Source organism: Ursus arctos, unplaced genomic scaffold (assembly GCF_023065955.2).
Source record: "Ursus arctos isolate Adak ecotype North America unplaced genomic scaffold, UrsArc2.0 scaffold_23, whole genome shotgun sequence".
NCBI classification, from domain to species: Eukaryota; Metazoa; Chordata; class Mammalia; order Carnivora; family Ursidae; genus Ursus; species Ursus arctos.
In genome coordinates, this window is record NW_026622908.1 from 2,875,086 (window position 1) to 2,900,432 (window position 25,347).

At 36.8% G+C, this 25,347-nt stretch overlaps 1 protein-coding gene across 5 annotated transcripts in view; it reads left to right on the forward strand.

The window, feature by feature from the left end:
* Positions 1-3,878: 3,878 nt before the first annotated feature.
* The window catches only part of USP47 (ubiquitin specific peptidase 47), a 110,016-nt gene continuing 88,547 nt past the window's right edge, over positions 3,879-25,347 (forward strand). For 2 of the 5 annotated variants that reach the window (XM_026486807.4, XM_048213457.2), the window contains exon 1: positions 4,138-4,437. In XM_026486807.4, the coding sequence (XP_026342592.1) occupies positions 4,399-4,437 (39 nt within the window). In that variant the 5' untranslated portion in view covers positions 4,138-4,398. Of the gene's footprint in view, positions 4,438-25,347 lie in introns of all 5 variants that reach the window. The other 3 variants (XM_026486806.4, XM_044379679.3, XM_026486808.4) reach the window with 2 other exon arrangements.

Sequence of the window (25,347 nt, forward strand, 5' to 3'; positions counted from 1 at the left end):
AGAAAAAAAAGAAGAAGAAGAAGAAAAAGAAATGCCGTAAGTATCACTATGGACAATTCTAAAGATTTTATTTATTTATTTATTTGAGAGAGCAAGAGAGAGAGCATGAGAGAAACAGGGGGATGGAGAGAGACAAGCAAACTCTGCAGTGAGCACGGACCCTGATGTGGGGCTCCATCTCAGGACCCTGAGATTATGACCTCAGCTGAAATCAGGAGTCAGATGCTCAACCAACTGAGACACCCAGGCTCCCCTTGGACAAATACACTTTTTATTTTGGAAAAATTTTAGATTTGCAGAAACGTTGCTAAGATAAAACAGAGAGTCTACACGTACCCCTCCTAGTGCCCCCTTACATTGCCAGTGTACATTACCAGCGTTCGTGTATCAAAACCGAGAAACTGACATTGGAACATTATTGGTAACCAAACGACCAATTTCATTTGTATTTCACTAGTGTTTTCATTAGTGTATCTTTCTGTTCCAGGATCTAACTCAGGGTACCACGCTGCGTATAGGTGTCATATCTCTCCAGTCTCCTCTGGTCTGTGACCATTTCTCAGTCTTTCATTGTTTTTCTTGAGCTTAACTGTGTTGAGGAATACTAGCCAGGTATCCTGTAGAATGCCCCCCCCCCCCCGTCTGGGTTTGCCTGATGTTTTTTTCATGTTTTGACTGGGGTTATATCATGAACATTTTATATGAAGGGATAAAGAAAAATAATCCCAAAAAATGTATAAGGAAAAGCGACAAGCTTCTGATCAACACCCGTCCTGGCAATTTTTAAAAATGTGAATCTCACCTAAAAAAGGTAATTAATTCAACAAAAATTTATTAAGCACCTACTATGTACGAGACACTTTTCCAGAAACAGAGGATATATTAAGCACAAGCAGCCTAGACTGAATGGTCGTGAAAGTCCTCTTTGAAGAGGAAACATTTGAAAGGCCCAAATGATGAGATAGAACTAGATAAGAGCAAAGATTTGGGAGAAGAACATTTAGGGAAAGGGATAACTAGTATAAAGACTTTGTAGTACAGGGTAAACTTAATGTATTTAACAAGCTTCAATAAGGGCAGAATGACTGGGTCATTGGTATAAGAGGAAGAGGTAGATGAGATGAGCAAGGGGGCCAGGGGCTAGTTTGCACTGGACTTCGTAGGCCATGGCAAGGAGTATGGATGTTATGCTGAGTGGGACAGAAAATCTTTGAAGGGTTTTAACTAAGAGAAGATTTTAACTAAGAATTATATATAATCTGATATAATTTAGAAGGGTCACTATGGATGCTTTGTAGAGTATGAAGTTTGGGGGATAAGAGTAGAAACTGGGAACCCTGTTAGGAGACAAGGGCAGTAGTCCAGGCAAGAAAAGATGATGATTGGAATAGGATGGGAAGTAGTGGATATAAAGAGAACTGGTTAGATTGGGATATGTTTCAGAGGATGAAGCAACAGCACTTAGTAATGAATTGAATGTGAGATAAAGATTCTCGAGTTTTCAGCTGGATAAACTGAATTGATGATGGTACAATTTATTGAGATGGAGAGAATTGGCAGAGCATATGTTGCAGAAGGGAGATGGGGGAGGCTCAGAAATAAAAAATGATCTGTTCGGATTTGAGATGTTTCAAGTCATCAAAAACGTAGATGTATATATAAGTTTGGCATCCATGGGAGAGGTCAGGGCTGAAGACGTAAAATCCATATACAAAAACACGTATGCATGTAATATTAGTGATTTAATTTACTAGGAAGAGTAGCCTTATATCAATATTTGTTCACTTATTTATTAATCAATTCATTGATTTCTATACTTATTCCATAAATATTTGTTGCAGAACAACAAACCTATCAGGCTTTAATACAGCCGTGCCAATGGCCTCCAAAGAGAAGAATACAATCACAGAATGTGGATCATGGGAAGAAAACATTAGAACCTTAAAAAATATTTATATTTATCTAAAAACAGAGAAAACTAAGTCTTGCAAATATTCAACATACAGATTGACACTGGCATCTCACTATTAATGAGTGAAAAGTGTGAATTATGCAATGTGGGGAACAATTCAGGGATTTCTTCACTTTATTTCTCCTTAATATATTGTGATTTATTTCAGTTTATGTGGCTGGGTTAAGTAGATTTACCAGTTACATTATTATTTCATTAAACTGACCCCTTACTAAACTGAAAGTAGCTAAAAAAGATGTCTGAAAAGAAAACATGAGTTGGAGATAATAATGCAAACATAAGCAGAAAAGGTGATAGGAGAGATGACATGTCTACTTCTATCATGAGCTGTACAGAAACTATTTTATTAGCAGGGATAACACTTTGAAATCAGAGATTTGGAAATACTTCTATTACGGGATTTTGATGCAAAAATGATGTTCGTGTGCTACCTAAGGCTGAGACAATTGTAAGGTAAGTGAGGCCTTCACCTTGGGTGCAAAATTTAAGGGGGATGCCAGAACTCCGTAATCAAGATAAATAATATCTTAATACCATATTTTAAAGATTCAAAATTAATGCAAAAATCTATTAACAAAATATCAAAATTTGAAATAAAGACAGGATCAGTACCCTAAAAAAACTTACACATGTACACTAAAACTTGCAGGCAGAATTTTTCAAGGTATTGAAAACTCTTCCAAGCAATGCAATCCAAAGTGTTCTGAACCCATTTGTTAAAAATATAAAAATGCAACATTTTCTGGCTGACATCATGGAAGATAGAAAGTTAGTAGTTGAGTTTCAATAAAAACTTTTCATGATTGGTGGATGGAAGAGATAAAAATGAATACTTGCATTAGTAAGAGCAGCCAGAGATGTGCTTCTTCCATTAGGATCTACATATCTTTGTGAGTTATCTTTTTCAGCTTATGACAGCTATTAAAATGAGGTACAGAAATAACCTGAACGTTGAATCAGTTTAATAACTGCTTCACAAACTATTAAAGATTTTAAAAACCATTGAAACCTAGTCAATCATATTTCTTTCACTAAATATTTTTAGTAACAATTCTTTATACCATTAATATAAAAATAACTTTTAATTGTTTATTTTTTTATCTTATCCTTTTTACATTTTAAAAATATTTTATGTTACATGTAGCAAGACGTGTATATAACTTACATAAGTATATAGACTTACAGAGCTTTTTTTTTTTTTCTTTTGCTAGTAGGGGCATGCAATCAAAAAAAAGTTTAGAGAGCTAAGTACGGGTAGTTGATACTGTGGGTGTTAGGAATATGGAAGGATTGTTTTATCTCAGCATGGTGTGAAATCTCACTGTACCCACGGAAGTCTTCAGGAGGGACACCCCACCGAGTCTTCATAAAGGAAGGTTTAATGAGTGAGATTTGGAAAAATAACTATTGTGTAATTCGTTTCGTATAAAACAGCACAGTGCTTACAGTCAGAGGAGATTTAAATACTCTGAAAATATTCTTAAGGAGGATGGTAAAGTTCAAACTGCAGCCCTACTCTCAGCGATCTCAGTCCCAGAATGGAACCTGTTGAAGTTCCCATAAAGGGGCCAAGAGAGTGCCGCTCTAATGGGGGGGGGGGGCGCAGGGATGTGACACCGTTTCTCTGAGGCGAGGGCTGCCGCCTCCCCTCGCACGAGATGGCCTCGAGGTCCCTGGAGCCGGGGCCGTCCAAGTGGAGGGAGAGGGGGAAAAGAAAACGCAGTTCCTCCTGGCTGCGGCCGCGTCCGAGGGCGGACGCCGGGAGACCGCCCGTGACGCTTTCTCTTCCAGGAGAGGCCCGGGCTTTGTGAAGAGGGGATGGAGTTAAGGCGCTTTTCTAACGGGAAGGGAGGGCGGTGTTGGTTGGTGGTAGCGTCAGAGAAGGAGCTTTCGGCTCGAGTCTTTTCCTGGTGGGCAGAGTCCGAAGAGCCCAAGCAGGCATGGAGGATTCTGAGGCCTGGTCCTTTCCCTGCCGGCAGAGGGAGTCCCGAGATGGACGGTCCAGAATCCCTCCCATGAAAGGCGTTTGCATGGCCGCTCGACCAATTTTGTACATCCCGGGGCTGAGTAAGAGCTGAGGTAATTAGACGCGAGCGACAGCTGCCTCGGCACCTTGGGCGCCTGGCTCCGGGCTACTAGCCCGACGGCCCGAATTCTCGCGAGAGCGGCCGCCGCCATTTTTCCATTGATTGCGGCGGGCTGGGGGAGGGGCCGACGACGAAGGCGACGGCGGCGGCGGCGGCGGAGCAGCCGTGGGTCGGTGTCTGCGCGCTGGTGTCTGAGGCCCAGGCTGAGGCCTCCGCGGTTGCCGGAGCGCAGGCGGTGGAGAGGATGAGTGCCGCTGCCGTTTTCTCCTGAGCTAGAGAGCCGCCACCACCCTGCCCCCTCCCCCGGCAGGGCGGAGAGGAGCGGCCGGAGTCTGAGCCATGGTGCCCGGCGAGGAGAACCAACTGGTCCCGAAAGAGGTGAGGGGCCAGCGGAGGAGGCTAGGCCCAAGGCCTGCGTCCGCTCGAGGCAGTGCAGGCCAGGGCGAGGGGTCGGCTGCTGGCCCAGCTCGAGTGCGGGCCCGGCTGTGGGGGAAGGAGGAGGTGTATGGAGGGGGCTGTACGGTGGGTGCGGCGAGCAGTTGGGAGACCCGACTGGATCTAGGGGCCGCGGGCAGCCGAGACCTCCCCTCTCGGGTTTGTCGGGTTGGACGAATAAAGGAGCGGACTGGAAGGAATCAGGTCCAGCTTTGGGGGAGAAGGCGGCCTTTTAAGTACTTATTGAGCATGTTGAGCCAAGATAATTTCAAAGAAAAAATTCTGTTAACAGTTGTTGATGGGCACGACAGGGTGACGGTGCTGCTTCTGGTTTTGACAGTGGCAGTGTGTAGCTTCCAGGGCTTGTGAAATCTACGCCCAACTTGAGATCTGTGGGAGGGCAGAGTTAACTGTTACTTTTTTGAACTCCTGTTACTTGGTAATACTGTTGGCCTGCCTAAATGAGGCCTATGGAAGATCGTTGAAAAAGTAAATGTGGCTTTCACGTAAAGGTGAGAGATAGCTAAACATTACCATGTGGAGAGCTCAACTACTTTTTGTAGTTGGGTTGTATATGCTGGTTTGGGTGACTTCTTGAATTCTTAAAAGCAAGTGATATGAGAAGCCTTGACTTCTTGGCTTCTCTTGAATAGTAGTAGAAGATTAATGGTAGTATCCAGCGCTGGCCAGTGAATTTCAATATATTAATAGTATCCCTGTTGGCTTTATAAATATCTTCAGCGTATCCAAATGTGTATTTTTAACTGTTTGATCATCAGGCTAATGCTTTGGATTTTTATTTCTCATATATCTTGAATAGAGGCAGTGTCCTGTTGAAATGAGCTGTGTAGAATCTTGATGTTTATAAGTGATATTCATTAAAAATTCTAATTATTTTAGCTTTTTTAGTTGCTTTGTAGCAATTTGTTGCTACTTAAGCAAGCTCTGACACTGCAAAAGTGATACTGGAGTTATGTATCTGTGATAAAATATTTTTCCTACATTATCAGATGGTAGTTGTTTTGCAAGGACAGTTTTTTTTTTTTTTAAGATTTTATTTATTTATTTGACAGAGAGACAGCCAGTGAGAGGGGGAACACAAGCAGGGGGAGAGGGAGAGGAAGAAGCAGGCTCCCAGAGGATGAGCCTGACGTGGGGCTCGATCCCAGAACGCTGGGATCACGCCCTGAGCCAAAGGCAGACGCTTAACGACTGAGCCACCCAGGCGCCCCTTTTTTTTTAAACTTAGTTATCATGTGTCGGTATTTATTTATCGAGCATCACCGACTCTGTGCAAAGCAGATAAACAGATGAATTAATCAGAGTTCTTGCCTTGGGAGCTTTCAAAGCTACTAGGAGAAAGAGTGCTGGTAATATTCGTTGAGCTTCATTTAAGAGAGAGCTATTTTAGGGGCACCTGGGTGGCACAGCGGTTAAGCGTCTGCCTTCGGCTCAGGGCGTGATCCCGGCGTTATGGGATCGAGCCCCACATCAGACTCTTCTGCTATGAGCCTGCTTCTTCCTCTCCCACTCCCCCTGCTTGTGTTCCCTCTCTCGCTGGCTGTCTCTAGCTCTGTCAAATAAATAAAATCTTAAAAAAAAAAAAAAAGAGAGAGAGAGAGAGAGGTATTTTACTCCATAAGTAACTCTTACACAAGGACAGAAGAAAGATAAACATGCATTTTCTTTTAGAGCTACATACTGCTGGTTTTCCTTCTTACAAAAAGCAAAGTTAGTCCTTAATTTTTTGAGCGTCAGAAAAATACAGTATAGGTGAAACTCTGCTTTAAGAAAATGAAACATCAGATTTATTTCCCTAATAATTTGAGATCTTAAAAAAAAACATGATATGGATATGCAGCTTTGCGGGAAAATATCTGTTGTGTAAAAACCAATACTGTGATGCTGCTTTTTCCTTTTGGATTTTAAAGATTAATTGCCTCTCCTTTAAGACTAACTCCCTTACCTGAGGCTTCAAGCATATCCCAACTTTTTTTTTCTTTTACATTTTTTTGGAACATATGCTTCCCCCTCACCCCACCCCAGCCTCTAGATTGATCTTCAGGCTGTTCTCTTTCCCTGGCTTTTCTCATGATTCCTGGAAGCATGCACAGTAGTCTCTAGTCTTAAGACTGTCACTTGAAGTTTTTGCCTTTTTTAGCTTGCTAACTAGTTCTTTCTTTTTTGATGGCCATACTCCTCTTCCTGAATTATTCTTTCTTGCTTCTCTTCCTTGGGTTTTCTGTTGCATATAATACTTAAAAAAAAAATCCTTGAGTTTAGTAATATTTTACTTTTTTGGTCTTTTTTCCTACCTGTTTGTCTTATCTGCCTGCTAATTTAGTCAGTGCCTTTTCTGTGTCCTTAATTATCGCTTTTGCCATTCCCTGTCTTTTAAGTCAGATTAGAATCATGCAGTGCTAAAGGGAGAGTATAGTGATCATCTAGTAACTTAAACTCTTTCACTTTACAGATGAGGAAAATAGGGCCAGAGGATTGAAAGTGACTTGTTTAGGGTCACATAATGAGTAAATGACAATGTAAGGATTCGAACTCACATCCCTTCACTATTCCTTGATTATACTTTATTTTATAGTTACCTCCATATGACCTGGAGGGTCTGTAAGAGTAGTTTGTAACTCTCTAAGTACATTTACTATGTGAAAATAAATTGTAAAATTAAAATAAAAATTTGCTTCTGTTCTAATGGCTTATTAATAATCTAGAGGGTTTTGTTGTTGTTTTTTGTTTATTTAGGACCTTTGTATAGGGAACCCCTAACCCCTACTAGATTTAGATCTTGGTTAGGTGTGTGCATTCATGCATGTGTGTAGTTGTTGAATGAATAATATATTATTTTGGTCCCTGAAGCTCAAGGATGGATATATCTTAGAGGACTCCAAAGAAGGCCGCTTACTGTACTACAGGTATTGGACAATCCCGTGGGCCAAATCCAACTGGTAGCCTGTTTTTGTATGGCCCATGAGTTAAGAATGACTTTCACATTTCCAGATTGTAAAAGATAAGTAGAATAATATTCTGTGACAGATGAAAATATATGAAATTCAGATTTCAGTATTCATAAAAAAGGTTTTATTAGAACACAGCCATGCCCATTTATTTATTATTGTCTGTGGCTATAGCAGAGTTGAGTAGTTGCTACAGATGCCGTATACAGGATAAATTTGAAACTACTTAGCTTTGTATTCAAGGCCTAGTACAGTTGATTCTGGCCACAACCTTCCTTTTCAGCTTATCTCTCCTCCCATGAAACATGTTTTTAATGCAGCCGAATGGGTTTCTCTTAACTTGCTTTTCATTTTCAGTTCTTTTAGTACTATCCCTCTTTCTTCTTCTCTGTTCAGAACCTTCATGTACATTTTTCCATAAGTACCCTATACCTTGTTTATTCTAAAAATCTTTATGACCATTTTAACCTTAGGGATTTCTCCTTCTTAGAAGACCTTTTATATGACTACAATTCATTTGGCAATTAATAAATAGTGCTTGGTGACATCTGTTATGCTCTCAAACTGTAATACGCATTTTATATATTTGTTACAAATTCCTTGGCAGCAGAAATCTTTGTGTGTTTCTCTCAGTTTTCTGTTTTTGTATACATTATAGGTCCAGGACAGTATACTTTCTGGAGCAGATATTCGGTAATATTTATTGATGTGGTTACAGGGTGTGAAGAAACTTGGAATTCTAACCAATTATCCCCTACTTGGCTGTTTTCTGCAGCACAGTTCCTTGACAAGCTGTTTTCCAACCCTTGCTTGAACACCTTCATGACTAATCTCTGATAACATCTTTGCCTTAGAAGAGATCTGTTATTTTAAGTTTTTGAGTTGAGAGAAGTCTAGACCTCTGTACCTACCATCTTTTGATAATTGCCTTGGACAACAGAGAAGTCTTAAATCATTTCCCATAGGACAGTTTTTCTTATTGTTGAAAATGGGAAAGGCAAGTAGGAAGGCCAACCCCCTCTGTTCTGTAATCTGAGGATCCTTAGTTCTTTACTCGTTTCTCAGTTGTTCTCTTTTAGGTACAATCCAGTGTTTTTAGTATTCCTCCGAAATTGTTACACGCAGCGAAGAGCAAAGGCAGTATAGTATGGTCTGTTCATTGTGGTTAACAACAACATTTGTGACACTAATATTTATTGAGTCTTTGCTGTGCATATTACTGTACTCTGCTATGTAAGGAACATTTTGAGGAAATAGCAAAAATTCATTCTTCCTTCAAGTATCTTAGAGTATAATTAAGGATAAGATACATATCTAATGGTTTTAAAATAGTACTTAAAGTGATGTCCAAAGAATGTATAAATGTAGAGAAGATGGAAAAATGGAAGAAAAGACAAAAGAGTTGTTTCATATCATGTTTCTTTCTGCCTCTTTTCCATGCAATAAACAGTTTCCATATGAAACTAATTGTGATGATAGAAATAACCAATATTTATTAAGCATTTATTGTATGTCAGATACTGTTAAATGTGCTTCGTGTATATTAACACATTTGAGCTTCACAGTGACCCCACAAGTATATAAAGACCATTGATGTTGAGAACTCCCAAAACATTAAAGCAACTTGCTTTTTTTTTTTTTTATCTCTCTTGTCTGGTTTTTAATAAAATCCATCAATATTTATTATGGTCCATATCAAATGAATATTCTTTTAATTTTATGTCTCTTGATTTAATTACTCAAAATGTGCTGTAGTGGTCTTTCTTGCTTTTGGTCATTCTTTAAAAATTAGCCTTTAAAAAAAAAATCGGGGTGTTGATTCTCCTTTACCAGTAAGGCTAGCATGGCAGTTATGTCAAGTAACACTCATCAGTGGTTTACAGAAATTGGAGTGTTTAATAAAAAATCATTGGTATTTAAGATACCATTGGAAATGCTGACTTAATAAAGCAAAAAAGCTGAGTGCAGTTTTATATGATTCCAAATTTGTCAGGAATGATATGGACAATTTAGGGTTATATGCATTGAAAGATTAGAAGGAATACTCTATTAACAACTGTTGTTCCTGGATATCTGGATCATTGGGCTTTATTTAGATTTTCTTTACTTATTTCAACGATGGGCATGTACATTACTTAAAAAAAGAAACTTAGATGATCTAATTGTAGTTTTTGAGGCAATTATTGGTATTGTGTCATAGTGTTGTTTTTTATGCTCATGATTTTTTTAAAAAAGATTTTATTTATTTATTTGACAGAGAGAGACAGCCAGCGAGAGAGGGAACACAAGCAGGGGGAGTGGGAGAGGGAGAAGCAGGCTCACAGCAGAGGAGCCTGATGAGGGGCTCGAGTTCTGGGATGGGGCCCTGAGCTGAAGGCAGATGCTTAACGACTGAGCCACCCAGGCGCCCCTGTGCTCATGATTTTTATCTTTCCCCTCTCTCCTTGTTCTGAGTTTGCCGCAGAGTAATCTGATCCAGTTGCATGGCTTCAGCATTTGATTGTAATATACCCATTTCTGTCTCCAGCCCTGACCTCTCTTCTTCTAGATTCAGATTTCCACCTGCATACCTGATATCTGTATTTGGTTGTATGCTAGGACCCACAGATTACATGTAGGTAATATCAAGCTCATATCTCTTCTCTTTCCTCATGTTCTCAACATAATTCTTTCTGTGTTCTGTGCAGTAAGTGTCGTCAGCATCTATTTATTTGCTTAAGTTAGGAGATTTTTTTTTTGACTCCGTCGTTTTCCTTTTTCTCATATTTAAATTATGGAAAATAATCTCTTGTACCCTTACCTTTCACTTTGTAGCTCTGCCTCTTTTCCCATTCAGATGTAGCCCTGCTAAAAGGTCTCTGACTTCTAGGCTCTTCTCTTTACAAAGCCATCCTCTGTACAGTTGTCAGAGTTACTTTCTAAAACAGGTGAAGATTATGATTTCCTTACTTTAAAGTTTATAGTTTTATTACCCTCTGATTGCAAATTGAGTAATAGGTACTATTTATAAGCACTGCCTGCCATACACTGTGGTAAACCTTTTACATACGTTATCTTATTTAATTCCCTGTCACACCCCTTTAAGGCGTCTATTATTTTCATTATCTTGTAGATGAAGAAGGTAAGGCTTAAAGGGGTTGAGGACCTTGCTCAAAGTTTTAAAGCTGGTTGGTTCTAAGTCAGTATGGTCTTAACCAGTGAAAGTACTTCATGATCTAGCTTCAGTTGATTTTTTTAAGTTTAATTTTTATCAAAGTTATACATGTACACACTTAAAAAAATTGAATAGTTTTGCAGGACTATTGACAAAACAGAAGTCCTCTGCAAATTCCCTCTTCCTTTTATTTCGGGCTTTTCAGAGATAACCACTTTCAACTCATTTCTTTGATATTTATGTCCACATCTCAAAATGGCATGTTTGTAGTGTTCTTTCTTGAGTTTTCAGTTTTAAGGCTTTATCTACTGACTTACTACAGTAGAAGATAAGGTTTACCGCTATCCCCAGCCATATGCAGACACACTTCTCAGTCCTGCTCAGTCTTCCCAGTATTGTCATATTGTAAGTAGTTTGGTTATACCAGTACTCAGAGTGTGTATCAGTTTGACTAAAAGCTGTTCATAGTTGAGTCTTGTAGTTTATTGTAATTGTTTTCCTTCCCTGTACATTTTGTTTTCCCTGTGTTAATTTTTTTTTATTTGCTTGTGTTTAGTTTTCTGTGTACTTACCATTAATTTAGCCAAGAGGTTCTCAACAGGGGGCAACCCAGTGGACATTTGGCAATTTGGGGAGGGCAGGGAGTGTGCTATTGATACTGAGTGGTGGAAGCAAGCTATGCTGCCAGACATCATCCTACACTGCACAGGACAGACTCCCACAACAAAGAATTATGTGGTCCAAAATGTCAGTAGTGGCACTGTTGAGAAGCTTTGATTTAGCCCAACTCTCAAGTGTATACATCTTCTCTTACTATTTTTTTCAGACCTACTAATTTTTTTATTTAAGTTTTCTTGAATTGCAGCTGTTGTCTTAGATTTGCCTTTACTATCATCTTAGTAGTCCCCCTCAGGTCTCTATTATATTGGGGCTCTTGGTTCTGTATCTGATGTCTTCTTCTTTCTTTGTTTTCTCATTTTGGAGGATCACTTTCAACAGCTTTCTGGATGGGATATAATTTTTTCCAGACCTCACATGTCTGAAAATGTTTCTGTCCTCTTGCTTTATAGATCATTTGGCTGGGCAGAAAATTCTTGGTCAAGAATAATTTTCTCTCACAATTTTGCTAACTTTGCTCCATTGTTTTCTTTTTTTCAGTGTTACTATTGAGACATCAGATGCCTAGAAGATTCTTTTCCACTATTTTGAAACTTTTTTTTTCCTTTGTGGAAGCTTAGAGAATCTTTTCCTTCAGAGTTCTGAAATTCCAATATTAATGTGCTTTGGTATAGGTCTTTTTTTAAATCCATTTCTTTTGAGTTCGGGTAGTCTTATTCAGAAATTCATCAGTTCTGGGGTTTCCTTAAATAATTTTTTTTTTAATTTCTTTTTTTTTTTTTTTAAGATTTTATTTATTTATTTGACAGAGATAGAGACAGCCAGGGAGAGAGGGAACACAAGCATGGGGAGTGGGAGAGGAAGAAGCAGGCTCATAGCGGAGGAGCCTGATGTGGGGCTCGATCCCACAACGCCGGGATCACGCCCTGAGCCAAAGGCAGATGCCCAACCGCTGTGCCACTCAGGCGCCCCCTTTTTTTTTTTTTTTAAATTTCTTCCTTTGGTTTTCTCTCTTCTCTCTCTTGAGTTCCTGTGGTTGAGGTGTTGGGCCTAATGACTGGTTTCTCTGAATTTTTTTACCTGTTCTCATCTATTTTCCATTCCTTTCCCCCTTGCTTTCTGGGAAATTTTTCTCAACTTTTATCTTCCAATTCTTCTACTAAGGGTTTTTTTCTGCCATCATATTTATAATTTCCAAGCACTCTTTTTTCTTCTGAAAAAATTTTAAATATCCTGTTTCTGTCTTGTGGATGCAATCAATGTCTTGTCTTATCTCTCTTAGGAAATTAGTAGTAGTTTTATTCTCTACATACTCCCTCTTTCCTCCAAATTTCCTTTTTTATTTTCTTGGGCTTTGTCTTTCTTTCTTTTTTTTTTAAAATAATAATTATTTATTATATTATGTTAGTCACCATACAGTACATCCCTAGTTTTTGTTGTAAAGTTCCATGATTCATTACTTGCGTATAACACCCAGTGCACCATGCAATACGTGCCCTCCTTAATACCTATCACCGGCCTATCCCATTCCCCCACGCCCCTCCCCTCTGAAGCCCTCAGTTTGTTTCCCAGAGTCCATAGTCTCTCATGTTCATTCCCCCTTCTGTTTATACTGCTCTTCTCCTACCGATCTTCCTACTTCTTATGTTCCATAAATGAATGAAGCCATATGATAATTGTCTTTCTCTGCTTGACTTATTTTGCTTCGCATTATCTCCTCCAGTCCCATCCATGTTGCTGTAAATGTTGTGGAATCGTTCTTTCTGATGGCTGAGTAATATTCCATTGTATATATGGACCACATCTTCTTAATCCAGTCATCTGTTGAAGGGCATCTCGGCTCCTTCCACAGTTTAGCTATTGTGGACAATGCTGCTATGAACATTGGGGTGCATATGGCCCTTCTCTTCACTACGTCTGTATCTTTGGGGTAAATATCCAGTAGTGCAATTGCTGGATCATAGGGTAGCTCAATTTTTAACTTTTTAAGGGACCTCCACACTGTTTTCCAAAGTGGCTGTACCAACTTGCATTCCCACCAACAGTGTAAGAGGGATCCCCTTTCTCCACATCCTCTCCAACATTTGTTGTTTCCTGCCTTGTCAATTTTTGCCATTCTAACTGGCGTTGTCTTTCATATGAGATGCTTTCCCTGGATGTCTGGTGAACCTTTGAAGTTAACTCTTACTTAAAAGAGGTGCCTTAAAAAGCTTAGAAGCTCTACAAGTGGATGATTGTGGTTTTCTCTGTGAAGTGATAGGGCTGAATAATTTCCTTGCAGACTCCCAATGACACATCTTTTCTCTTGTGCTGTATTGATTTCCCAGAAAAGATTTCTGATCTTATGCCTGGAGAGAACAAACTTGGGAGCTGAGTAGGAAAAAGGGATTTGGGTTTCATCATTAAATATGGAAATACATTTTCATTTGTTCTCCAGTTTTCAGTACGGCATTCCTCACATTCATTTGAGCCTGGCATCCTCTTGTGCAGAGATACCCTGTTTCATGCTCTCAGAGGTCATTTAGCCTTTTGCCAGAAAGGGTCAAGGAGTAGAAGAGAGGTCTGGGAGTTCTAACAAACTTCAGTCTGTTCTCCTAGTTTGGACTCCACCCTTGCTCCCAGAGTGTCTGAAATTGACAGTTTCTGAGCCTTTCAGGGTTTTTTTCCCCCCATTGTCCTTTAAAATTTTTTTGTGGAAGAGTTGCAAAAAGAATAGAGAATTGTCATATACCCTTCACCAAGCTTCTCCTCATGTTAACATCTTGTATAACTATAAAACACTTACCAAAGTAAGAAATTAACCATATTTTACTAGTTTTTCCACAAATGGCTTTTCCACAAATCTTTTTGTTCCAAGATCCAAATTCAGGATCCTACACTGCATTTAGTTGTCTTGTCTCCTTAGTTTCTTTTTATCTGTGACAGTCTTTACCCTTTCCTTCTCTTTCATGACCTTGACACTTTTGAACAGTTGTTTTGTATAATGGCCCTCAATTTGGGTTTGTCTGACATTTTCTCATGATTTATGACCTCTCTCATGACGTTGGGAATTAAGGAGAGGGATAGTACAGGTGTGGTATGTCCTTCTCGGTACGTCATCTGGAAGGTGTGGGGGAATGTGATGTACTGCTAGTGATGTTAACCTTGATCACTTGGATATGGTGCTGTCTGCTAGGTTTCTCCACTATAAAGTTACTGTTTTCCTCTTTAAATTACTAAATACTTTGAGACTATGCAGATACCTTGTTTAGGCTTAAACTTCTGCCCACTAATTTTAGCATCCGTCTATGGATCTTGTCTTATTACTGGTGCATTCTAATAGTGATTTTCTATTTTCCTCATTTTTTCGGCATTTATTAATTGAAATTCTTCTGTGAGGAAGAGTTATTCCTTCTTCCCCATTTCTTTACATAATTATTTATATAAGTATAGACTTTTGGATATTTATTTTAGTCTTTGGATTATAACCCAATACTATTATTATTTATTTTGTTTTTCAGGCTGTTTCAGTCTTGGCCAGGGGAGCTCTTTCTGGTTGGCATCTGTGTGTTCATCCTTGCTTTTTGAGAACTTACTTTCTGGCACCACATTATGCTTCAGCCCATGGTTTATTTTCTCTGCCCCAACCCTGGAAGCAACCACTTCTCCAGGGAGTATAGGGAGTCTTTTGGTGTAATTGTAAATGTGATATAAACCAGGTGTCTTTGGTTTTCTTCTAAGCTAATGTAGAATTCAGCTTCTTCAGATGTAATAGTCATTACCATTTGATCTGCTTTCCAGCTTTTGAAATCATGTTTCTGGTTTCTTACGGGTTTATGCTCTTTAAAAAAATGTCTTCACTCTTGTTTCAAAGATCCCTTGGGAAACTTCAGAGCTAAATGCTTGTATTCAATCTATCCTCTTTAACCAGAAATTCCTAACTTAATGTATTTGTGTCCTGCCCCAGGCCAGTTTTGTTTTAGCCACATTTGGCTACATTAGTTGCTGTTCCCAGGTGTGTTCTATGCTTTCATGTGTCACTTCTGTGCCCTTGCCCTGAGTGAATAATATGAAGTACTTTTTTATCATCTGGTTTCTAGGGAGTTTTAAATGGGCAAACTTTGATTTTGCATGAAAACTATTATTTAAGTACTTTCTTAAGTACTTTCTTAGAATTGCCTCTTTTTTATTTTCCAGGTTTCTGATTAGTCACATAAAGTTTTTGCATCTTAGTATCAGGGTACTGTAATTTTTTTGCTGAAATTGAAGGGATTGGGTTAGTACGTTTCCAGGGTACTAAAGTACCGTGGTAGCCCAACTTGGAAAGAAAAGATTGTATTGAAAATAGGGGGCTGGGAAAAACATATCATTAAATATATATATTTAAACATCTATTGTCAATTAAGATTCCAGAAGACATCTACTTTTAAAATTGATTAATTTGTTTTTAAGGATCTCCTTCAATTTAGGCAACATGTTTAGGTATCCGATACGCAGAGGCATATTCTTTTATGAGGATTATCACACAGATTTTAAAGTGTTCTGTCCAGTTACTGTTGGCTTAAAATCTACTTTTGTACAAACATTCTCTGTTGTACAAAGTCTTTGGGGCAAAATGATTGTGATTGACAGTGATGGCAAATGATTGGCAAAACTGATGTAATCAAGATTCTTAAAGAGCACACATTTCTCCTGAGCATGATTTGCTATTGGTATAGTGGAAGAAGGGGTGGATGTAAGTATAGTGTAAATAAACAGAGGTCTCCTTTCTGCCTTATTATGTACTTCCGTTTACTTTGTCTCTAGGCGTGGGAGCAATAATAATTTATCTGTTCTTTTGTTCAATAGAACTAAACTGAACCATGCATATATAAAGTAGCCATGGATATGAATATTTTTATTTATATAAAACTGTTGCTACAGTCACTGTTGAGAGATTACTGTTTTTGTGAAAATTACTGAGATATAGGTCTTGAATTTTGATGTTTTAAAAACATGCTCTTAAAATATTATCCAACCAGCAAAATCTAGCTCTCTTACTTCCCACAAGAAACCATTTCTGATTCTCCTCTTTCAACCTGATGACATTTCCTTAACCCTGAAACCCATTGCACTGTATCTTTTGACATTTGGAAAATTATACCCCGGTATTATAAGTTACATGTTACTGCATTATTACCTTTATTAGATTAGAAATCTTCAAAGTCAGGACATGACAATCAGAGTGTCTGGGTTCAAATAGTAGCTTTGTGACCTTGGGCAAGTTACTTAGTTAAATGAGGACTTAGTTAAATGAGGATTAGTAACTATGTCCTAGGGTTGTTGGGAACATGAAATGAGTTAATACATGTAAGGTGTCTTGCACATAATAAGCACTCTATAAATGTTAGCATACCCCTCCGTTATGTTATTACTTTCATCATATATTCTTTCTTGGGACCCGTGCAATGTGCTATGTGTTGTTGTCCAATAAATACTTATTAATCAAATGAAAATGAAATCATATTTAGTTATTAAATATGCTAGTCATTACAGTTGCAGTTCTGATTATGACCTGTCAGCTAAATATCTATGTGTTTGCACAAATCCTAAATGATTGTTGGATTTGACAGGTTCTTTTATATCCCCAAATATTGCTGATATAAGCATATTGCTATTCTTACTGCTTTAATTGAGAACTACAACATGTAAGAGTACAAATGTTAAATTTTTGAGTCTAATGAGGTTCTGAGAAAAATTGGTTTAGTGTGTATAGATATTTGTCAAGGTACCTTATGAGATTAACAAATTACTGCTTTGTAAGATTCAGTGCGAAGTGCTATTTTAAAGCAGGATCCATGTTAAGAATAGTTTGTTTCTGAAAGAACTTATGTATGTGATAATTCTTATTTTCTATAACTCTAGAGTAGAACCAATTGACATGGATGGAATAGACTCTGTTCCTGTCAGTTGTACATTGGTTGTGCTCTAGATTTGATGCTGTGTAGTTGATTGATAAGAGACTTGCAGAGTCTTTCAAATATTAGCCTAAAAAGCATAACATGCTTATATTCAATAAATACAGTGACTTTCCAGTAGGGAAAAATTAAGGGCTATTAAGTAACATAATTAAGAAAAAGTCTGGAATTTAATTTTTTCTATATAAAGTAGATCTAATGCCTTTGCTAAGATTATAGGCTTAGCTTTAGGAAGACCATGGACCTCATTTATGACTTAAGTGAAAGTTTCTAGTATAACCAAAGCATTGTAGTTTGACTATACAGATGACATTTTTCTGTTTCAAATCATACCTAGCTATTTTTATTTAATCATAAACATCCTTTAATTTTTCTTAGTGTGGGTTTCTCTAGGTTCTGATGCAGTAGAATTCATTCCTTCAGTTAAACATTGAGTTAGTAGCTGCTAGGAATCAGAGATTCAGCAGAGATAAATTAGGAACCCGACCTAGTTCTAGTTCTAGATGCTAGTCCAGTTAGTTCAGTTAGAAGGAACAGCATTTAAAACATAAAAGTTTGTAAGGCATTTTAGGAAGTGACAAAAGTTTAGTATAGATGCATGGGTTGTCTGGGGTTGAGTAGGAGATGGTTCTAGAAGGTTGTGTCTTAAAAGTATTGAAGGTTTTGTATGCCTATAAGGAGTTTAGATTTTTTTTATTGTGTAGGCATTAGGGGGCTTGAAAAAGTTTTTCCCAGAAAAAGTTAACACGTTTGTGTATAATATTTATAAAGCTCAATTTGTGAAACTTTTTCTCTGAAATGTTTTTCACTTGCATGAATGTTTTATGTCCCTGCATTCATTTTAAAAATCTACACACAAATGGAAATGGGGAAGGGGGAACTTGCTAATACCTTATTGTCTTACCTGTTTGTTTGTTTTTCATTTGCAATCATGTAATTAGGTACTTTTTTGTTTTTTAAGAATGAAATGTTTCCCATCATAATGCATCTTAAGTGTGTTTCCCACATATGAGTCTTGCTGGCAGACTCTCTTTTGGCATAATTGTTACATTTTTATATGGATAACACACAGGTAGGTGTCTTCAAGTATGCTAAGTAGGTAGGCCTCATTTGCATCCAGAGAAGTGCCAGGAGCTGCACTCCTGGGAGTGTAGATCTGTTTTAAGTCCTGAGCAATTTCTTACACTTGATGCTAGAAGGGAAATCTGCAAGTGGGAAGTTCAGTACTTTTGATTTTTACTGACAGTACAAGGCTTATAACGATGTGGTTTCTTCACATAAGGACATTCTTGTGAGTGACTTGTAGTTGGTTGCTTCCTGAGTGCTTCACCGCTGATTTGTTTGCAGGCAATAGGCTTGGTAAGGGCCCTAGTATAGAGAACTCCAGTGTTTACTCCCCTTTCCTGTTGGCGGAAGCTCAGCAGGCTGGAGGTGGCATTGGTACTGGAGAATGATCACTCTCATGGTGACTCTCATGGTGGCAGCCGCACAACTGAGAACACCACAAGGAATGTTTTTAATTAGGGGATTAATGAAATCTTCCCGAGGAGATCTCTAATGTTCCAAATAAAATTAAGACTTCAATATTTAGCCATGAGGAGCTCTTGATTATAGCCCCAGTTCTAGGTTGCATTAAATAGTAGAATTTTTGTAGGACTGGAATCCTAAAAGATATGTATTGCTTTACTAACTATAAATAAACTATGAGTTTATGTACATTTATTCCATTTTATTGATATAAAATGTTTACCGTTTTATGTGCTTAGATGTTTTAATTTTATTGCCTTTAATTTTAAATTTATACCAAGTTGTATAATTTATTACATTATGTTTATTTATAGTGCTTTGTGGTAATGGAAGGGAATTGGTGAAAAATTAGATACCTAACAATGAAGTCTGTTGTTAAAAGACATTTGAGAAATATTGCTTTAATTTTGACATTTTATATTCACATCTTGTAATATTTATTTGCCATTACATTATTTACCATTAACATGGCACACATGCAGACACAGAATAGACACAGAAAGAAACAGACACAGGAAGTGTTTCTACAATTCAGTAATATCATTTAATACTGGAAGGGATGTAGTAGTTAGGTATTACAGTCCCTTCATTCCCCCCCTTTATTTTTAGATCAGAAGAACATAAAGGCCGTAAAAGCTCAATAACTTACTCAAGGTCTCAGCTAGAAGAGCTTGAATGAAACCTTTTTTTTTTTAAGTCAGGTTTACTGAGGTATAATTTATGTAGTAAAATATGCCCTTTTATGGTATACAGCTTTGTGAATTTTGACAAACTTAATACAGATGTATAACCACCACCAAGATGCAGAGTATCTCCATTATGGTAAGAATGTTCTCAGGCCCCTTGTAGACAACTCCTTCTCCCTACCCGTCTCCCGCTGTCCCCCCACACACTCAAGGCTCTGCAACCACTGATCTGTTTTCTGTCTTCATATTTTGCCTTTCTAGAATATCATATAAATAGAATTCATATAGTATGTAGCTTTTTGAGTCTGACTGCTTTCCTCTAGTATAAAACTAGGAGGGGCTCCTGGGTAGCACGGTCGTTGGGCGTCTGCCTTTGGCTCAGGGCGTGATCCCGGCGTTCTGGGATCGGGCCCCACATCAGGCTCCTCCGCTGGGAGCCTGCTTCTTCCTCTCCCACTCCCCCTGCTTGTGTTCCCTCTCTCGCTGGCTGTCTCTCTGTCAAATAAATAAATAAAATCTTTAAAAAATAAAAAAAAAATAAAACTAGGAGATTCATCATATTGTTTCATGGATCGGTAGTCTTCCTTCTTAGTGCTGAGTGCAACAATTGTTTCTCCATTCACCAGCTAATGGACATTTGTTTCCAGTTTTTGATGATTCTGAATAAAGCTGCGACAAGTATTTGCATACTTGTGTTTTGGGCGATAAGTTCATGTTTAACTTTGTAAGAAACTGCTGGACTTTTCTGAAATGGCTGCACTGTTTTGCATTCTGATCAGCAGTGTATGAGCATCTTAGCTGCGCTGCATTCTCCTTGTTGGTACTGGGCAATGTCTTTTTTGTGTTTGTTTAATTTTTGTTTTTTTTTAATCATTCTAGTAAGTATAGGGTGATTTTTGTGGTTTTAATTTGCATTTCTTTAATGACTGTTGATGTGGAGCATCTTTTCATGTGCTTGAGGATTTTTATTAAACCTGAACTAGAAAACATACTTTATGTGAGTATTACATTTGTTGGGTACTGAAAGGAAAGCGAGAGAAGGCAAAAGAGTACCTGTTCCCAAGGAGTTTATGATTTACAAAGGGAAAACTGGTAATTGTGTTAAATGGTGGTGGTATTTGCGAACCTAGTTCACATAGTTGCTGGTCTGGTGAAAAGAAATGGTTTGGGAATCAGAGAACTCAGTGGTTTGACTTTGCCGTAGTCGCTTAACCCTTCTGGGTCTTTCTTTTTTATCTTCTTTCAAATGAGGGGCTTGGGCCAGAGAAGGAATAAGATTTGTCTCTAAATTATAAGCCTACAGGAACTTTTAAAGTAGTGGGTGTTCTTACTACTTTTACAGTAGTAGGTTTTTAACCTTTGTGAGAACGCTATGCAATCAGAAAACAAAAGATCTTTGTAGGTTTTCTCTCTCTAATGAAGTTCATATAACCCCCCAAAAATAACCTTTTGCAATTTTAAATATCATAAATTATAAATAAATTTTATTATAGTCCAGGATTATATTTTTTAACTCTGTTATAAGGATAGTAACTGGTAGTTCTACAATAACACCTTCTGTGTGATATTATTATACTGTAACCTGTAGAATATTTTCAAAATATTTTGTTTTGATCTTCAGAAAAACTCTTTGTGGACCTTGAAAACTAAATGACTTGCACAGGATTACACAGCTAAAAGGAAAGTAGCCGCCTTGACTGGAGGGTTCTAGCCTTTATCTTTTGCCCTGTGCAGTGCATTGCTCTTTGCACTATGGGCTACTCCAGTGGGAAATAAACGGTCTTCTAATAGTTTTAAGTAACCTATACATTTTTTTCAATTGTACAGTTTCATATTCAGAGTATTATAAGAATGTAATATTCTTACGTTGAAATTATTATCCATGCTTCTAAATAAGCACATGGTAACAGATAGATAATATAATAAACAAGCTTCCTTGATTTAGTAATAATGCAGTAGAACAGTCAAGACCTGTAAACAAGTCAGTTGTATCACAAGCTGAGTCACTGCTTGTCAACAACAGCCTACTCACAGAAGAAAACTTAGCCGTAATCAAAAATAAAGATAACAGGAATAGTAAAGGGTTTATTATTGCCTCTCCTGAGAGTAGTTTGTTTAGTTTCTAAGTTTGGATACCTACAGTATATTATTAGTGGGTTACCCATTACCAGTAGTAGAACAGCTATTAAAAGGAATAAGGCAGAAGTGGGAAGAGTATTAGGATAGAAGTAAGGGAGAAAATAATGTCATTATAACTTTATTGCCACAAATATGTCAACATTATAAAGTCATCAGAAAGCCTTTATTTCTTAGGAGATCTATTCATATGTGACCTTAAGGCAAGTCACTTCAGGTCCCAGAATTTCTTTTTATTCATCTGTAAAGTAAGAAGTTTGATCAGATGTCTAAACGTCCATCCAGCTTTAAATATTACAATTCTGTGTCATGTGTGATGAATTCCCTGATTGATAGTTTCTTAACTGTCAAGTAAAATATATTGCTCATAGTTAGACTTTAACTTTTTTAAAAATTCTGAAACTTTATGTTCTACTAATTGAATGAGTACTTGATGTAATTGTTACAAGTAAAAATAGGTTACACAGAATTCAGAATTATATAGAATTCATAGAAATAGAATTTTATACATTTAGTTTTCTGATTATAATATTATGGGGTCTGGGAGCTTGTTTTATGGGTATTTTAAAAGAAAATAGAATGCAGTTATCGGAGGGGCACACTGTAATATTAGAGCACAAAGGGCAGGCATGAACATAGATAGTTTTAAAAAATTTTTAAACATACTGTAAGTCATACTATTATACTTTATTACTTGAGCGTGCTATGTGATTTGGAAACAAATGTCATAAATTGACAGACAATTAATGTTATATCTTATTCAATATTAGTTTAAATGCAGGAAATCCATATCCTGATACATTGAATAAGCACCTGCTAATAATGCAGATTAGTTTATCACAGAATCTGCATTTAACTACAATAGTAACAGAGAATGTAGTTACAATTTTTTATGCTTTGAACTGAGCTTTTATAATAGGTACAAAGTTGTCTTTTAGAAAATTCCTATATGAAGATTTGAATTTAGAAAGCAGGTTAAAGCAGAGATGATTATTAAACTTCTTTTAAATAATAAAAGCCCTTGCGCTAAAAAATTTTCAAAATTTAAAATCAGTTTAAAAGTTTTAAACTTTCAAAAACAATTTTAGAAGTTTATTTAAAAGTTTTAAGGCCATACTTTATGCTTCCAATAGCAGAAGCTATGTATTATGAAATTATTTTCCTGAATTTAATTTCCTGAATATATTTTGTTTAGCAAAGCCCCTGAAGACTTAGACTTTCCTCTTTTGTGGTTCATTTTCAGTAGTAAAGATTATAAATTAGCCATTTCCATTTTTTAGCTAAGCAGAATCTTGCATATGAATCTGCTTGTATTTGTTCCTATATACTTGGTCTTCATTCATGTTCATATTGAATCTTTTTGATTTTCTGAAGTATTTATGTATTCCTGACCAATCTCCTCAAATCTTTGGACATATTTGTTTTCTTTGACTATATTAATAAGAGGAACGAAATTCTATTTTTTAAAAAACTGAAACCAATCCTAGATATATGGAAGAGATTTCTTTTGAGAAATTTGAGCCTGGAGTATAATTTCACACTGGTGAAAAGTTAGGGTTAAGAAGATGGAACCATTTGGGGGAAGTTGTAGAAGAATCCTGGTGAGAATGGAGTTGAGGATAATCGGATCTAAGAAAGTCTTATATTTTTGTTAGTAAATGGAGTTTGTATCATTTTCTGATTATAATGATTCATAGAGATGTTTTGTTTGAATGGCTTAACTGTTTAGGAATGCTGAATAGCAAGAGGAATGAGAAATGTGATATATTTGAATGATTTACTCTACTGTAACTTCAGTCACCCACATTAAAATGGAAACAGGAGATGATTTAATTCTTGAGAAGTTAAAAATTGAAGAAATGGCTAAAAATTATAATTTGATTCATATCAAATTTGATAACATCTTTAGCCTTAATTCTTTTCTATTTATATACTTATTCCTAAATTAAATATTGAAAATACACTGAATAAAAAGTTCATGATTAGGTTTTTTTTAAGTATGATTAAAATTTGTATATTTGTGAACTCAGCTTCTTGGCAGTTAACTTCTGTAGTTAACATTTTAGTTTTTAAGTGAACAAAGTGAGATTTAAATTCTAAAAATAAATTTTGTTCTAAGGGCTTCTTAAGGAGTAGTAGGTCAATTATAGCCATTCTCTAATGGCTTACTGCCCGTCATCAGTATTTTAATATTATTCAGGAAATAGGACATGTTTACTATTAAATTTTCAGCTTACCTATGTATAGATTTTTGTCATTTGATTACTTCCTATTTGATACAGCAATCTTTTAATGTTAACTTTTAAGTTGAATAATCTATTTATTTTGATGTTCAAATTACTCCAGGCTTGGCCAGTGAGAAACCTTCCAACTGGCTCCTGTGTCGTTTTGACACATCTCACCATTCTTGGAGTACTACCTTACTTTCTGGCAGTGCAGGATATTCCAAGCTATTGTACTTTTCCAACCCAGCACTAAGATCAGTCATTTGTACAAAGATCTCTGAGTCCTTTTGGTGGAGAATGGTATTCAGAAATCACCATCTGGGGACTAGATGTGTTTATTGTTATAGGGATATTGTTGCTTCTAGGTCTTCTCAGTGAAAGGAGCTGGAAAATATGCACACTCACATATATAAAAGTGAAATCTGCATTTATATCTATATCATTTCCCTATATATGTATGCATATATACACTCAAATCATATGAAAGCCCTTAATAGGCAGATTTTAAATTCTTTGAATTACAAGGGAGCATAGAAATGTATTCCATTCTTATACATATATTTACATATATCCATAATATGTTCTTATGACTATTATGTGTTTGTAATGTAGCAACATTGGAAACCCAGTTTGCAGACAGTTTTGCTACTTCCACAGATTTAGGGTCATAAATTCTGTATTTAATTTAAAAAAATTTTAAGTTTTGGTAAAATACACATAAGATTTACTTAACCAGTTTCAAGTGTACAGTTTGTTAGCATTAAGTACGTTTGCATTGTTGTGCTACTCTCCATCATCCATCCACAGAAATCTTTTCATCTTGCAAAACTGTACCTATTAGCAGTAACTCCCTATTCCCCTACCCCCCCAATTCCCACCCCCTCAACCTCTGGCAACTACCATTCTGTCTGAATTTGACTACTCCAGGTACCTCATATAAGTGGAATCCTACAGTATTTGTTTTTTTGTGACAGGCTTATTTCACTTAGTATCATTTCCTCAACGTTCATCCATGTTGTAGTTTGTGTCAGTGTTGCCATCCTTTTTAAGGCTGAATAATATTCCATTATATATATATAATAGAACCCCACACACACAATACACACATACAAACATACACAATACCCTTATATTCCCTTATATTTAATCATTTAATATATCTATATATAAATATTTGCTCCATCTTTTGGCTGCTTTGAATAATGCTCCTATGAACATGGGTGTGCAGCTATCTATGAGTCCCTGCTTTCAGTTCTTTTGGTTATATACCTAGAAGAGAAATTGCCAGATCAGTGGACAGTTTTAGCACTCAGAGCAGGTCATATATTTGGAAAACTTGTAAGCTGAAATGATGTAAGTTGAATTTTAGTTTGTAGCATAGTTGTAGACTTGACTAAGAGTTCATGATGTCTAGCTTTTTGTGGAAATAACCCAAAGATCACATTGAATCAGCTCTAAACTATTTTATAGTGTACAGTTTTGCATAGTGTGTTAATTGAGCAATGCTCTAATTACTTATGTAAAATAGCATTTAGACATTATCATAGAATATATCATTTTTATTTTTATTATTTTTTATTTTTTTTTAAGATTTTATTTATT